This window comes from Haliotis rubra, unplaced genomic scaffold (assembly GCF_003918875.1).
Source record: "Haliotis rubra isolate DU_JTF1 unplaced genomic scaffold, ASM391887v1 Scf1341, whole genome shotgun sequence".
NCBI classification, from domain to species: domain Eukaryota; kingdom Metazoa; phylum Mollusca; class Gastropoda; order Lepetellida; family Haliotidae; genus Haliotis; species Haliotis rubra.
Window position 1 is genome coordinate 93,102 of NW_025765272.1, and position 18,166 is coordinate 111,267.

At 36.8% G+C, this 18,166-nt stretch overlaps 1 protein-coding gene across 1 annotated transcript; it reads right to left on the minus strand.

The window, feature by feature from the left end:
• Positions 1-108: 108 nt before the first annotated feature.
• Positions 109-17,711, minus strand: LOC124267867 (uncharacterized protein C18orf63-like). The gene is given in 15 exon segments (XM_046702855.1): positions 109-1,821; positions 2,747-2,833; positions 4,448-4,553; positions 4,555-5,396; positions 6,354-6,534; positions 6,689-6,771; positions 7,775-7,871; positions 8,635-8,744; positions 9,292-9,368; positions 9,654-9,695; positions 10,751-10,862; positions 12,125-12,181; positions 12,663-12,741; positions 16,338-16,502; positions 17,470-17,711. Coding segments are annotated over 15 exon segments (2,268 nt in total). The 5' UTR covers positions 17,562-17,711; the 3' UTR covers positions 109-1,683.
• Between the last annotated feature and the right edge of the window lie 455 nt (positions 17,712-18,166).

The window sequence follows — 18,166 nt, forward strand, 5'->3', positions numbered from 1 at the left end:
GTTAGCATTCAATGCTTAGTACACCTTCAAGAATTGAGCCGCCGGGATGTTGCTGGAATATTGCTAAAAGCGGCGTAAAACCAAACTCAGTCAGTCAGTCAGTTCAAGAATTGAGACTGCATTTAGACTGTGGCAATCTGATAAATAACTTATTTACATATAATTTCACGGTGAAGGCCACAATAAAACTGCATATTAGATATTCTTTCAAAAGCGGAGACAGGAGGCCTTAATTTTTTTATAAATTATTTTTACAAAACTACTAAGGCATTTACAGACATTAACTGTTGAGTCTTTATTTAGAGCATGAATGTCTACTAAAAAAAGAAATGTATACTCTGCCAAAAAAGAATGGTGAAAGTAGAAAAATTGGAAATATTAGAGTTTTGCTAATACATGTTTGTACAAAATGAATTTCTCATGTCTGCAATCACCAGGAGTGATTTGTGTGAGTAGAATAGTGTGACTAAAAAATACCAGAAAAGTAGGGGAAATGCAAAAATGCAACACATGGAAATGTGGCTGCCAAACACACCGACATAAAATGAATTTGCAATATAATTTGTTGGGCTATGAAAACAATATTCATTTGTCTGTCATGACAACTATACAGCTAAGTGAACATATGCCACGACTGACAGAAGCCCAACGTAACAACGCCACTGCCCGACTGCAGGTATTCACCCAATATGACCAGTTCAAGGTGTTATTATGCACCGTCGATCAGCATCGTTGACTGCAACATCAGTGGTGTCAAGGAAACAGAGTATGGCCACAACAGCAGTAGAAAGGAGTTTGGTTTAGTGACAATTAAAGATTTTGCTTCTCTGTACCGATGGAAGATGTGTTTACAAAGTGGTGAACATTATACCGGTACTTGAAACTGTATATAGGGTGGACAGCTTTGTAAGCAAGAGTGTAATGATGTGGGCAGCCATCTGCCATTCCTGTATTACAAACTTGGTACATGTCCAGGGCAATTTAACGGCACAATGTGACAGAAAAAAATCTTCAGCCACATGTCCCTCCCCATTCTACAAAAACCCATGGTCATTCCTCATCCCAACAATGCCCAACCTCACAGCAAGACTGACAGTGTCCTTAACTGACAATGCCTTTTTGAGAACCACAACATCCAAGTACTGCCACTGCCCTCAAGGTGTCCAGATCTAAACCAGAGAAACACTGAAGGAAGAGTGGGTGAACATTCCCCTGGTCACAATTCATGATCTGAGTGATTTCATGAGACGATGATCCCAGGCAGTTCTAGACTCTCATGGATGCCTTACAAGCTATTTAGAACAGATGACCTTCACCTTGATATTCATTTTCATGTGTGCCATGATTAACTTCAGTGACAATGATGTGTCAAATATGAACAATTTATTATGATCTGTTGAGTATTATTATATATAATCAAAATCTGGAAACCACTTTTGCATTTCTAGTTTTGTAAAATCTCTACAAGACTACGTCATCACATAAAGAAAAAAACATAAGCTGATTTCTTTTGCCTGTAGATACTATAACAATAAGATTATGTGCTGCTGTAATGATTTTTGATGTCCTAAGCTATTATCTATTAATTCCATACTGAATGCATAATTTGATAAGAGATACCTTTCCTTTCTTAATCTTGCTGCTATGTACAAGCAGTGTATCTCAGTATACCTCCTCTTCTCATTATTCTTCTTCTGTCTTCTCAAGTTGAATGATATGATTCACATGGTTGATGAGGTCAGATTTCTTGTCTTTTGTCTTGCATGGGACTCCTTGCATTTTAAGCCAGGCCAATAGAGTGACGCTATTTACTTTGTTCAGCTAAAACATATCACCATTACAGGTAATTAATACATACAACTACATGATAGAAGTCTCTATCAGTCAAAATGGAAATGTTTTGAAAGCATCATAGTTCTCTGCTACTGAATGTTTAATCAATTTATGTATTGTTTTTACCAAATTTGGAAGTGAGTGAGGTAGGAGGTCCTGCCGTTCCCCCATTCCAAATAATATTTAGTAATTAATATATACTAAGATTATTAACAAAACCTAACACAGCAATTACTAGAGAACTCACAAAAATAACTAAAAGCCCAAAAAATAATTACAATATATAGGGCCGAACCACGTTGCGTTACCTCTGTTAATCTGCGGAAGAAAGAAATGGTGGAACGGAAGGAACTCTTTCCGTGAGTATGATTTATGACTAGTTGAGCGATATGTGTGTAATATCAATGTGGGAGACATCAAAAATGGGTTTCATACTTTTTAACTCCTTTAGAAAACAGAAATCAGGTCTTGAACATGAAGAGCAAAAGCTTTAACAACTAGGCTACTTCTACATACCTCATAGATTTGTGATAAGTTTTTTAAGACAGACCTAGTTGAATTTGTTAGTTGTAACATTTTAGCCCCATTTGATGTGACTACAGTATTCCGAGTATAATACGTAAATTATTACACTACCTCATCAAATAGTTATTTAGAAAAGCTTATTGGTGAAAACTGGCAGGATGAAATTACATTGATAGGTTTATAAAGAAATTTAACGAAAGAAAATCACTCACTTCTTAGGTTTGCTGTAAATAACTAAGTTATGACAGGTTCTGGGTTTTCTGACTTGCTTAAAACTATGCATTTCAAATTTTGGTATTATACAAAGGTGTCTTAACATTCTTGTTGGAAGAGGCATATGTAGGTAGTGATAGAGTGTTCCTAAGACCCGTGCCTTGACCAACAGTACCTGGTTAGCTCTGGCCAGCATCTCGACATCAACATCCTGTACCTGGGCTTTGGTTCGTGGCTTCTTCATGGAACTCTCAACCTCATCCTATTAAAGACCCAACGCCATGATTAAAATTTTGAAATAGAGAATCTCTCCCAAATGTCTAATGATATCAATTATATATCAACACGAGTTGATAAAGTTACAAATATCTAAGGCTTGCCGAGGACATTTTTTACTTTTATCAACAAGTGTTGATATAATTGATATCAGTAGACACGAGGGTGAGATTCTATTTATCATCAAAAATCACTCTTCATTAGTTTTGTCAATGAAAAATGTACATCTCTGAACACAGTACTGCCATTAGACTTGCAGTGCAGCGATGTCATAGCATTGTGACGACATCAAGAAAATCCTAGTCAAACTTGAGTTGCATCTTTAATGAATCCTGATCACATCACATCAGATCAATAATATCCAAGAATGTGAATTTGGAACTTGTCCGACCCTAGTCTAGTAAGCTCAGCTGAAAACAGTCCATATGATAACTGAAAATCTACTGAAAATGGTGTTAATGACAAGTTCAGACAAATCAACTCAAAAGTGTTTGGCACACTTTATTCATACTGTGTATGTTGTGAAGTAACTGCAGCAGAAATGTTTTTTGGTTACTTTAAAGGGGCAATGATCTATGGCTTCAACACTTCCACCTAGGTCTACATACAGACTTCAGAAAATTTGCCAGCGAATTGGCTACTGTCTGTAAGGACAGCAAACATAAACTTTGAGGCAAGTTTTATGTTTACGCATACCAAAGAGCTCGTGTTAATAAATTTTCAAACTAAACACACAAAAGAATGGGGGATGCCCACCAGATGTCGTTATTTGGAAATATCCCAGGTGGTTCTGATTTTAATAATGTATCCCAGCCGTGCAAGCATTCATGTGTGTGATCTCAGCTGACAAATGCGACTTTATGAAAATTGTGAAAAACCTAAAACAAGTTACATGAACAGTTGAGAAACTATGATGAGTTATAATATCCAAAACTTTATATACATTTTACAATATGAAATTCTTACAAGACAAGTGACATTTCTTTGTTAGCTGGATGGGATATTGTTTCTTTATGTGAAGATTGATAGATGCATTCCTTGAACAAGGTTACTGCCTGATATTTTTTACGCAACTTTTGTCGGTTGTAAATTTATGATTTTGTTCTCATTCATTTGTTGTAGCTCTGAACAGAATACTGTCTGCTTGAATAGACTTGTCTTCCTTTAACCCTAACACTTTTAGTCAGTGGGAGATGAAATGAAACTTAACTGAAATCAAACATGTTTGGAATTGTCGTAAGTATAAACTAGATGGGCATATTTTATTTTATTAAATAATCAGGGGTTACAAATATGACTTCATTCCCCAATTAATTCCAAGACAAAAGTGTATTTCATCTTTGTTGACCACTGAGAGGACACTCTTTTTTGGCCCACTATCAGCTGAGTTGTGCAGGAGAGTCACAAACCAGTCAAGAATTCTGGGATATCATCCAGGTACCCAGGGGAAAAACAATAAGAAAAACAAGAAACGGTCCTGAGGGACTGCTCTGGATCAGTGCCCCTTTAAGCCTAAAAAAAAAATGTAAAAAAATTACTGTACCTGCCTGTACATAATTAGTTTTATATGGGCACAGCAAAAATGGTCCCTGAAACTTACAATACTGGCCTTCCTCTTGAGACATTCAGCATTCTGAATACTGCCATGACTAGTGACGACCTGCACCAAGTCTGTAGAGTTGGTCACACTTGTGGACTTCATATTAGTTTGATTCACTGATGTTACACTTAGTCTGGCAACCTGGAGCATTGGGGTTTGTACGTTCAGATCTTGGATTTTTCTGGGGTTGTATCTGGCTTAGACTTTTCTTTGGTCTTTGCAGGGTTGCATTTGGTTTGATGGGAGAGGATTCAGTTGTCTGATAAGCTGTTGACAATGTTTTCCTTGCAAATGATGGAGTAGTGCCTCCAGCAGTCATCGAGGTGATGTGTTTAGAAAAGACATTATGAGACCCAGGTTTTTCAACAGCTACCTGTATTGTATCACTGTGGGATGTTTGGCAGTCTGAGGAACCTGGCTTTGGTTTTGGTTTGAACCTGGGCACTTGTCTAAGTGTAGCAGCTTCCTTGTACACTGATGAACTTCTAAAAGCCTTTGGTCTGAAAACTGGAACAATTTTATTGGAACTGCTGGAGGAACTCTGTGTTGCAATGTATGAATCTGCATTTGATGTGTTCACTCTTAGTGGGCACCGATCAGGAAATACTGTTGGCTGTTGTCGATTTCTGATGGAGTCATGTATGCAGTGAGTGGTGGCAACATGGCTTGCTAGTATTGAAGCCATTGAGCTACCAGCCTTGCTGGTATCATAGGTTGTTCTTTCGCTTGAAACAGATGAAGAATGTGTGTCATCACTTGGTGTGACCTGTGGGAACGTATTGGGGCATGGAGCTCCCTCGGCTGGAGAACGCTGAATGTTTGCTTGTGCAGTGATCGGGGCATAAGGTTTGTGAACATACATGTGTGATAGGTCCTTACTGCTGCGGAGAGGGACAGATGAGAGGTGAGGGTTCCTCTTGGACAGGTTTGGATGAGCACCATTTTGGACCTGCAACAAGATGTCACATGGAGAAATCATGTATTTTGCCAGTGACCCGTAGATAGTATTTCAGTGTCTTTTTCCACAAGCTATCATAGTACCACTGTACTATTTGTACATGTTTGTATATTGGAGTTATGTTAGTCATAGGACTGAGCAGAGCCCTAGTGATAGACCAAATGTGTACAAGACGAAACATAAAAATTAACAAGGTCACTTGGAGTGTTCAGCAAGGTTATTAGTCTGCTGGGCATATGATCAGTGAAATTGTGGAAGGATTAAACATTAATTGTCGCTCTATGAGAAGTTGGATTAAATGTCTTCTCCCCAAATGGTTATGTTCAATATGTCACTAGTCCAAGTACGTTTTGTGATAGTTGGTTTTAGTTATTGAATAATTACATCCTGAACAGCCAGATATATATCACCTATAGTGGTTCATCTAGAACAATGACAGGAATTTGTCTGCTGGTCTTTTTGTGTTTGATATACAAAGTATGCTTAATGATTAGATGATTTGTCTATGATATTCAAATGCATCGCTTCATTTTAAATATGTTGTTTTCACACAAAGTGTAAAGATTTTAAAAGCATACCAGCTTCCTTTGATAATTTTCAGATAATTTCTCTACAGATTGGTACATGAAAGAAAAACTTTTCTATGGTCAGACAGGACTGATCAATACTGAATTATCAGTTTGTTGTTTACAGCTCCAGTCAACAATATTCCAGCTATAAAATGGCAGTCTGTAATTAATCTTGACCAGACAAAACAGTGACAGAAACATGAGCAACTATCCATCAGGGCAGGATTACACACAATCAGCTAAGCCCCAGAACCAACAGGATAACTCAGCTCCATGTTTGTCAATTATTGGGACAAATATTGGGAGGACAAGTGAACCCCCTGAATCACAAAAGGAGTAAATGAAGGATGAAAACAGTTTCAGTATTGTTGAATAATACCTGACTACTGTCATAGAGTTCTGGAATGGTGTATCTGACTTTAGGGAGGAACTTCAGAGGATGGCCACAGATTGATGGTAGTTTGCTGTGCAGGTCTTGAATGAAGGCGATGAGAATTGGCTTGGGGTCAATGCGAGGGATTTGCTGCATATCTGCCGCTCTCAGACATACACTGGGGTAAGTGACAATTGTTAAGGGTCAGCATGTTCGACTCAGGTTGGAAATTGTTTTAAACCAAGAAATTTAACATCATTATTCTTTAGAAGTAAGTTTCAGGAAGAGTGAGTGAGTGAATGACCACATAAACCATATCTAACTAATACATAGAAGGATATGTGAAAAGTTTTCCTCCATTCTGTCTAAATGAGATCTGATAGAACATCATGTCATCTTCTGTGTCTGGTAGTCGGTATCCATACTAAAAACAGAGGGAGAGTTAGTAGTATCCTGACATTTGCAAATACATTTATAAATAATTCAGGATTTAGTCACAGAAACCAAAAACAGCTGAATGCTCCAAATGGTGTTTGTGTATGATACACAAATAAAATATGGTAATAGTCACAATGCAGTAGTAGTGTTCTAATTAGTTGAAATAATCGAAGATTGGTCGCAGTGACCAAACAACAAAGCAATCAATCACATTTTCTCATGATCAAACTCAAACCATTTTGTAACTACCGTTTTAGTGTTTGAAACACTTGACAATGGAACATATCTCAAAAGTTGAAAGGGCCTGAAAACATCTTAATTCTTAGAAAACTCACTTCACTTACTCAAAAGTATGTTTGAATATTTCTTGAAGATTCTGGGAAGTTTATGTTCATGATATATTAGTCATCACTATAGAGTAACAAGCTGCATCATTTTACATTGTATATGAAATGTTTGCAGTTTCAAAATAAACCAAAAAACAACATACCATGTTATACTTATCTGCAATAACAACCTGAACAGGAAAATCTGAAAACCAATTTTTTTTATGATTGCTCGTTGTTAACGAACCAATCATCAATTGTGAGATTTCAACCAACTGCCAATACTACTATGTAGTTCTCAATTTAGTTTCTGTTTTAGCTTGTTAAAAATATATTTTCATTTTCATATCTTTTTTCCTCATATCAGGGTTGCAGGATAAAAAATCTGTCAAACAGGTAATGAAATTTGGTCTGGTCTTGGGGCTTGACTATAGGACCTCCCTTCCTCGTCTATGACCTGAAATCATTTCAGGTTTTCTTGACATTCTGTGATATATAAATACTGTTCAAAGTGGTGTTAAATCTAACTCAATCAATTACATATTGTACTTCAAACGATGGTAACTGGCAAAGTGCCTATGAAAATAAAAATATGTGTAATGAATAATCTGAATTTTGAATACATGCAGCAGCTTTCAGTCAACCACTAAACTTTGTACTTACAGTATTCTTCCAATGTCTCTTCAGATCTCTATAAGACTTAAAAGGCCCGTCATCTGGCACATTTCGACTCACACCACAGATACGCCCTCTCTTCAAGCTGCAATGTAAATATATATATTGTATTATTAGGAATGTTTCAGAGACAATGTAGTCATCGAAAGTTGTGGAAAAAACATAAGGAGGTTCCTAGGATCTGCGAGACTTGCTCAGAGAATCATGTCTTTATGTTTGCCACGGTCTCAAACTATGTGTGTGTATGTGTGTGTAGATTCCAACTTAGAAAGAGTACTGGAATCTGAATCCGACCTGGGGGCAAAAATATGAGTCTCTTGGTAGATCCTGATATGTCCCTGTTTGCTGTTGTGATATTTTAAATTAGGGATCTCCTAAATCTTGAGGAAACTTGGGGTTTACTTTTGCAGTATTTGAATCTTGGGGTTTTATTTTTATCACTATGGTTATGATAAAGACCATTGGTCTTGCAAGCAGTTTTATACACTGATTAAGGCTTGTTCAAGTACCATTTGACGTTCATCCCTGATGTTTATCACTGCCATTCCCTATATGGTACTAACAGTTTCACTTCACTTTTATAATCACTTGGAAAAAAATGTATCATCTATAGAACCTAGCCTTGTGACAGTTCTGATGGCATGAAAGTAATCAAGTCGGGACTTGACTGAGCTTTGGATGACATTGCAAATACATCAAGCCATTAAAAAAATGACACATCCAGTTACTTAAAGTCCATGGATGACAAGCATGGGTTACAGCGTTCTCATTTTCATATTAAACAGGTTACAGACAATCAAATAATAACCATTTAATGAGGTAATTAACAGTGAATATGAATGACCTACCTTGGCAACACATGACACCAGCAGTTGTAAAGAAACATATCTTTTACTGAGTCATGTTGATTCATCCGCAATGCATTCAGGAAGTTCTGGTCAACATCAAGATCAATCACCTATTGAAACAAAGACCAATTAGCTATCCTTAAATGAGCATGTTATTATAGCACAACTTAAAGCTTAGATCAAATGAGTGTTCATCATTCACGTCACATGTAATACAATTATAACTCAATAATCGCGAGCGTGGGAAAGCCTTGTGGTTAAATTGTTCTTATGTCATGCTGAAGACCTGAGTTTGATTTGGTACAATGTGTGAAGCCCATTTCTGGTGTCCCCTGCCGTGATATTGCTCGAATATTGTTAACAGCAGTGTAAAACTGAACTCACTCACTCAATAATCTCACCAATACACATAATACAATAGTGCTACTCTAGTTGCATGTCCCACAAGATTTACACTGTGTCTGGCTGTGCATTTAAATGGACAGTGAAACTTCCATTTAACAGTTTGCTTGCACTGTTTGACTTAATCATGGGTGTGCTTTTCTTGGGCTCAAGTATGTGGCAGACTCCAAGTTAAATATAGGACTATTTAATCAGGATAAAAAGGAACAGATGCAAGAGCAATGGGCCTAACACAATCACACATTGTTCATTTACCTGTAAAGGTGGAAACTTGATTGAAGTGGCCAAAAGAGATACAAATAATTCATCCCTGTTTACTGTCAAATTCATTTCTGGAAAAATCAATATTGAATATAAGATAAACAAGCTCTTAGGACTGTTAACATCACCTGTAAAAATTGGTCAGCTGGAGAAATCATTTTGGATGTTAACAGTTTTAACACTTCAAAATGAATACAGTAAAACGTCTTTCTACAACTGCAGAAAAGTGAATACAATGCATGAAGCTGAGTCTGCCAAGTCCTTAAAAGAAACTTCAAAGTCATTTATTATTTCATATTTATGGCTGCTTGTGCCTTACAACACTTGAACATGAAGGTAAACATAAGTATACTTACTCACTGCATTTGTGTATCCAGTATGGGTGAGAAAGTCACGACCTGTAAGATAATTGAGCAATAACAGTGAGTGAGTGAGTATAGTTTTATGCCGCTTTTAGCAATATTAGCAGGGGACACCAGAAATGGGCTTCACACATTGTACCCATGTGGGAGCCATAACACTAAACATATGATATTTATCTTTATTTTCTCTGAGATTCAAATCCCCATTAAGGAGAGAGAAATCCACAATTCTCGTCTGTAATCAGCAATATCAGTGTGCTTTTAACAAAGAGTGTGCCAGAATGTTGTCATAACAGTAAAGGTGCCAACACAATATTTAAAGTCATTGTTTCTCTGGTGTCAACACAATATTTAAAGTCATTGTTTCTCTGGTGCCAACACAAGATTGTTATCCATGGTTCAGTTTTTGCCACATGTTCAAAGACTGAATTTAGCAAATCTTCTTCTGGGCCCTGTTTCACAAAGCTCTCGTAAGCCTAAGATCTCGTAACTTTTCTCGTAGCATTCATAACTCCAATGTTACAGTATAGGAGGTATGAATGCAGCAAGATCTTAGGTTTACAAGAGCTTGGTGAAATGGGGCCCTGGTCTTGTAACATTTGCTGGTGTCTGGTGTGAGGTACACAAAGTACATGATCTGGTTACCAGTTGTCAGATTTCCATTGTGGAAGCCGCAGTGCTCTCCATTAGGTACTTCACTCTGAAAGTGTGGGTACAAATCCTGGCGGGTCTCAACTTAAGTACAACAATCTGTACTGTACCAAGAAAGTGTAACCTCAAAAATTCCATGTTACATTTGACCACTTTCTGAAAGGCATTGTGATTCATAGCTGGGGTATCCCCTTTTGTCAGGCACCCGACTTCTCAGACAGCTTATAATCTCATAAGTCATGGTTCATTGGATTACTAATCTTAGGATCATTATATGCAGTGTTCTAAATTGAGAGAGATCTGAAAGTTCTTCTTTAAGTCTGAATCGGGAGTAACCCTAAATCTTTCACTATAAACACCAAGGTATTTGACAAGACCCTTTGAATTTAGAGGTTTCTTTTTTAACTTTGATATGGAAAAGTGAGATACAATTTCCTTACCCTGCACCATCCACTCTCCAGCTTTGTTCCAACTGGGGGCAATCTTGGCCATGATGGTATACCTGAGGCAGGACTGGTAAAGGGCAGGGGTCACATGGTAGGGCTTGCTTGTCTATAATGAAGGAACGTAGATTTTTTTCAATTACAACAATAATACATCATGGTGTGTGAGGCCATTGTTCAAATACATCTGCACTTTAATATAGCTAATTACCAGTATAATGTGAATTGTGTGTCTTTTACATAATTAACCCATGAATTTCCTGATCTGTTTGATTGACATTTAAGAAGTTAATGAATAATAAGAAAAGTATGATGCTTTATGGATGACAACTTCTTTATTATAGTATGATTTAATGTTTCCGTATAGGTTCTTATACACAAACACACTTATACACATCAAGCAGGGATTAAGGGAAACAACATGAAGGTATGCATCAAAGGGATCAAGCATCATACTTTTCTCATGAAAAATCTCTTGATGAACTTCAAAATTAGGTCAATATCATGTTGAAAGCAGACATGACAGGTATGCTTTCAGATAAAGACCATACAATTTATACTTGAAGCTGAGGTGAACATATTCCAATGTTCACCTCTGTGACACAGGTTCTCTGTGCACAAAAAGAAGACTAAGTACCTGCTTGAACTGAATCTGTTCTGAATACATCAGTGTTTATTGAAGTTATCATCAACAAATAAATCAAAGGCCAGCAATAGCATCAGACAGCATATGACCTCTGACTCATTAACTATGACCAATTATTGGCTAATATTGTTGACATGAAGCTATATTTCGATCAGACATGCCAACAAGACCTCTAACCACAAGGCTGACTTATTCAGCTGGTTGTCAAGCCAGTCCTCTCTAACAGTTAAAAGTTTCAGAATGAATTCTAGGCTTATTATCATCAGAAACAACTTTTGGGCAGATGCATTAATGGGTAATATATATTTTTTTCTCACTGAAGTTTTGAAGTCTTTGATAAGTTATTCAACCCTAGATGATTTTAGAATGCATTTTGTACAGAAGTACATAATTTTGTATTGATTTGGTCATAACAACTTGAAAACAAAACCATGGAATCCTTAAAAGCTGCATTGCAATTATCACAGTATGTCATCCAATAACCCATTTATTACATTATTAAGCAATGAAAGTGGTCAAATGTAACTAATGCCTATTTGCGATTACAGTTTCTTAGTAAAGTTTCAGCCTCGGTGGCTCACAGAGTGGGTTAGAATGCTGATTTGTGACTCAGCCCCCAAAAGTATTAGATTTTGTACTTTACTATGAAAGTTGAATCCCAAATATATTTGTTCCATTTATAACAATATGCCTTTGTTTATAGTTATTGTTAAAAAAGAAATCACCTCTAATCCTATCTTCTGAAATCTGCTTTGTAATCTTCCTGTTTTAAACAAGGATTGCTGAAAAATAGAAGTTATATGGAAACAGGAGGAGCTGAAAACATTTATATCTATCATGAAAATAGTTAAACATCAGTTTTTGTATTTGACGTCAAAGTAGAGTATCAGGGAAGCAGTTTTGAGCATGAGATGTATTCTTTAAAATACCTTCAAAGACCAAGAAAAGAAAGTATTTTGTTTCTAGGCCCTGCCCTTGTCATTTCCAGCTACCTGCATCAGACATCATTTTTTTATTTTGTAACAAAGAGCCGTTAACTCTTATCTGCTTTCCGAAAAAACACATACAAGCTGCACATTGCATGATGACTCGTTGCTTATCATGCATGTGAGCGTGAGATTATATAGCCTTTCTGGCTTAACAAGAACTGTTTAGGCAACAAAGTTTGTTTATGTCAAGCAACTGAAAAAAAGAATACAAATAAAAATATTCTATAATCTTAGAAAAACTAAAGTTACTCCAAGTTTGAATAAACCTACATACCTGCAGTACAACATAGAAACAATTTTCTACGTCAAATGCAGGGGTAGCTAGAATATCTGGCTCTGTGAAAATAATTTCTCTGAAACAGGCAACAATAATTAAGTTACATGTCAGTATCAGTGTTCCAAATTTAAAACAAAAAACAAAAACATGTCATGGGGTCCTTTCATAACCTTCCCTAAGTAACCTTTTACAGAATATAGAAATGATCTAGAAATAATATAGAAAGAATATTATGAAATCTCTAGCAAGATTAGACATGGCCACTTGTCTGCTTGTCTAAGACAAGCAAAATTCTAGAGGGACTTGTCCTAAAATATTGGGCAAGTTGGCTATGAGAAATGGTGTTTACTCCTGCTTAGATTCAGACATCTAAAACTAAGATCACTTAAATTTCTAACATGCAACCAAAAAATCAAACATAATTAAAAACACAATTATCACTTCTTCATGACATATAATATGCATTGCTGATTATGAAAAAACAAATAAACAAAATTATAAGCGTATAATGCGCAAATCAAAAGTGCAATATTTTGTACTTGGGTTTACCTCCCTCGAAGCAGAAGCAGCCAGGATACCGAACCCAGTCAGAGCGGGTGGGTGTGCACTCAAGTGTAACAGCTGGTTCATTAGCAGATGCCGCCTTCACGGATCATTGTGTGTGTATATATAGAGATGTTGGGTTTTGTAAATACATGCTCATTTTTGTGTATAACATTTTGCAATCAACAGACATCATAACATGTCATGTGTTCAAGTATCACACCTGCCTGTCTGTGTAATTACATAATGTGACAGAGACCGAACTTCGGGCCATAAATCAATGCGTTTTGTTTATGGTGTATAGCCTGATTGGTGTTAAGTTCAAATTGCATGTGGTCAGTGATCGCAGTTGTGTATTGAATATTGTCATTAGCAGACAGGCAGGCAGACACACAGGTGTCAATAAAACAAGACATTGAGTTTTGTCTGTGACAGCGACATATCTATATCACAGTTAGAAATTCTGTCAGCGCTAAATAATGACATTGCTTTTAAGTATCGAACTGAGAAAGTGATTCGGTAAGAAGAGCGTGTGTGGTGAAATAGACAAATGAAATTATATAAACAGTTTATTTACTGTCATAACATATAAAAGCTCAGCCTGTGAGATATCAACAAAACATTATGAAAATAAGACCAAAGCCTTCACCGAGTATTCACCAGACAGCCGGCTTCCAAGTTCGCGAACCTATTTCACTGCGCACATGCTATGAAGCGCAGCCCAGCTGTTGAAACCGTATTCCCCAGAAAGTCTGGGGAAAATTAGTGAAAGCGTTTGAACTCCGATTTAGCGCGTTTTTTCATCAGCGTTATTTTTCAACTTTATAAGTTGAATTTGCATTTTGACGCTTTGTTTTGGTAAGTCCATACCGAAGGTATCAGAATCTGCAAAGTTGTGTTTTTCGTTGCATGTGACCTTTAAATTTCTAACACCAAGTTTAAAGCATTTATACATTAAAACCCCTGGCAACAATTTTGTTCATAAACTACATGATCTAATTAAACCAACAGTAAAACCAATAGTCATTATGTTAGATATTAATGAGATCCTGGGCTGTGTAATGTCTTTGATTATGGGATTTGGTACCTAGGATCCCCCCAATTCGTTCAACTTTTAATGTTTTGGTAATCACAAGACCCCCCCTTTACCTACCTTAATTTTAAACAATGCCTTGAAGATCTGCAGATGCAGTGTTCTACTAGGTTGAACTAGCATACTGCCGTAAAATGACAGTTTTCAGGCTAAAACATTGACTATCATATGTGATGTAAGCTTGCCTTTTACCTATTTTATTAACCAGGCCAGGTTCTTGCTCTGTTGGCAGGGGTTTACAGGACGTAAATTCCTGCATCCTATACTCATAAAAATTGACAACAGACGCAACCAAATTTATTCGCGCATCCACAGGGACTCAGAAAAAGTCCAAATACTTTTTGTAAAAATTCCAATCAAGTGACAATAAGTTATCCCTGAGTTTGCTACTAGCTGGGTTATGGTATTATTTGCAATTTAATTACTGTAACAATGTGATGATCATGATACACAATACAATAACAGTATTAATAATAATATTTAAGTGTCTGCGACCCCCATTTTGTTGTCCAGGACCCCTGAAAATTAAGAGTAGGAGTCCCAGGGACTCTCAAATACAGGACTCCATGAACACTCCATGTAAATAATTATTGTCTTCAGAAATGGGGGCCTCTTCGTCATTATGAGAAATGGTTCTATAATGTTGAAACGGTTTCTTTCTATTATAGGTACCTTGGATTTTCACACCCAAGCTTGTCTGGAGTAAAGCCCAGACATGTCTTGCATCTCAGGCCTCTAACACTATAATGTCTTTAAATGGTTTCCAGAACAAAATTGGTAACATGGCTTGCACTGATCTACTTAATATTTCTTATTCAATGGTTGTGCCTATTCTTTGTTATGGCTCTGAAATTCGGGGAACATGTCATTCCAAAATAATAGAGGCTGTGCAAATTAAATCTTGTAAACAATACTTAAGGGTGAAAAAAACTACATTAAATGGTATGGTTCTTGTGGAGTGTGGCGGACTCCCTTTACAGCATTTGTACTTGTCAAGAGTGATCAAATTGGTGTAGACTTATACATATACCACAAAATAGACTCCAACATCAATGTTATTTAATGTTAAGATCATTAGATAGCTTAGGCTACAATACCTGGGTAACAAAAGTTAGACACATACTGTTTCAATATGGATTTGGTTATGCTTGGCTAAGCCAAGAAATTGGAAATGTGAAATATTTTGTGTATCTATTCAAGCTAAGGCTAGGTGATAACTTAAAACAGTCTTGGTTCTCATCAATTAGTGAATCTTCTAAATGAATATTTTATAAGTTATAAGTTCAAAACTTTGTTAAATGTTGAAAGATATTTGTATTGTGATATCCCTATGCATTTAAGAATTGCTATATCAAGGTTTAGTTGCAGTAATTTTAATACAGCGGTTGAATGTGGCAGGTATAATGGAATTGAATATAATGAAAGACTATGCCCTTTTTGTAAAACCAGACGCCAGCATTATATAGAATATGAATATCATGTACTAATTATTTGTAATGCCTATGATATACTTAGAACGAAATATATAACAAAGTTCACTAAAGAACCACTTATTCATTACTCTTTCGTAAATCTTTTGCAAAGCCAAAATGATGCTGTTTCATACAATGTAATTATACCATGTACAAAATGTAATGAAATTGATAAACTCCAGGACATAGAGCTGCAAAGTTGTTTTGCGCACTCACTAAACACCATGTCAGTCTGATTGTATTATGGGCGAGGGCCTCTTTACTGAATAATTACTGTCTGTCTGTCTAAATCCCTGTGTTGGGAATGTCTGCCATTATTAATCAATACTTTGGAGCTATTTGTGATGCTTACAGCCTTCAAAAGACTACAATTACAATTAAATATAATGAATGATATATTTTCTTAGAAAAGAACCTTTCTGAAACATTCTAAAACATTCCTAACACAAGTAAATTTATTCATATTTTCCATGTTTAACATGAATGTTAAAAATGACTGTATTGTGTTACTACTGATAACTCATTATATTTTTTTTTCTGAGGACAATCTAGTTTTCCTCCCACCTGCATTTTAGTATCTGTGGTTGCCAGGTAGAGGCCACCTGAGAGAAGGATATCCCACTGGTTAGAGTCACTGTGATTGCACACAACTCTTCAAGAGGAGGGGGGTTTGCAAAAAGAACCACTGGCTCAGTAATTGATTTGCTGTGCATTTTCTGTGGTATGGCTCTGTAAGTTTGAAAACACATGATTATCAAAATTCTTTTAAGGATACAGTTCTAATCAAACAATGATTATGCAAACAAATATTTTCTAACACTAATAGTGTTCTGTAAATATTTCCAACAGGGTAAAGAAAAACTCAAACTCAAAATTATTCACATAACAATTTACTGTTTCATTGTCCCATTGTTGCCTCTATATTTAAGCTCCAATTACCTTTCAGATAGCCAATGTTTTCAATGAATTCAACCACCTGTCAACAGAACAATGTCTGATTTAGCTACAATGAGTCTGCAATGTTTAAAGACTGCACGTAAACATTACCTCTGCCCATTTTCCTTCACCTCAAGCTCACCTTTAGGGTCTTTCGAGGAATCACTTGTCTTTTCTGAAATCCAAATTCAAATGTGACTTCAGCTAACAGCAGGCTGTCCACAACAAACACAATGTCTAACCCATACCTGTTTGAAGTCACCCTAGCGGTCTTAGCAGAAGAGATGGGAGACACGTTTACCCAGCCCTTTACTTCGCAAATCCCCTTGGTATCCAACATTGTTGTGGGAAAGCGGGGAAACCCCCTAAGCCCCACACAGAAGCACAATTGCTAGGGACAAAATGACACTTGGACATTTTCATTATTACATTACATTGTGATTAGACATACTACCCATCCATTACCAATCAGGGGATCCAGGATGCGCAGCCCCCTACCCCCAACCCCCTTTTTCTGGATCCGACAGGGTCCCATTCTGGATGACAATCACTAGTCAATATCTTAGAAAATGTACCGATCTGAACTGAAGATCTGCGTTCACTCGAGTTGAGCGTACTGTTACATCCCTGTCGCATGACCCAAATTGCCATACGCAAAATTTAACATCTTACAAAGGGGAAAGACATAGAAAACGTCCAAACACTTCCTATGCGAAGGAAGTGATGAATGTAAGGACTTTTCTCTCAGTCACAAACCAACCTATTGATTGCACAAGCTGCAACATAAATCGTCGTCTGCTCGGGAAAGGGAGATAACTCGGAAACACGATCAAAGCTCCACCGCAGTGCCATTTGTCACCACTCGCCCCTTTCCGTAACCTTCAAGAGCGTGAGTGAGTTTAGTTTTACGCCGCACTCAGTAATATTCCAGCTATATGGCGGCGGGTGTAACCTTCAAGAAGAGACAACACGAGTGGGTCAGGAATGCCACAGTGCGTCGACTAAAAGTACAATCATTACCATACTATACTTCCCTTCAAAAGTTTAGACTCACTAGTGTAAAATTAATGAAGCCACTTACTTCAGTCATCCTGTTCTAAACAACATTTTGCAAAATATTCCATACTGTTTAAAGGTACTGTTTACACATAAAGTATGTATTGTAAAACAAATTCGTAACGTTGAAAAGATAATTGTCATGAGTTAAAAAAGATGATGAAACTCAGTGAAAATTGGCGATTTCTTAACAAAACTTCACACCAAAACGCAGCTGTTCACATGCACGATACTTGCAGACGCTTTTCAGCAATTTGATGCATGATCCTCGTGCAATTCATCTGCATAAGGTTTGCAGTCGGTTCCCCCAAGTTAGTGGAGAAATTCATCTTCAATGTAACCACACACACACACACCATATAGTGAGTGCTGTAAGTGAGTCTAAACTTTTGTTATGAGTA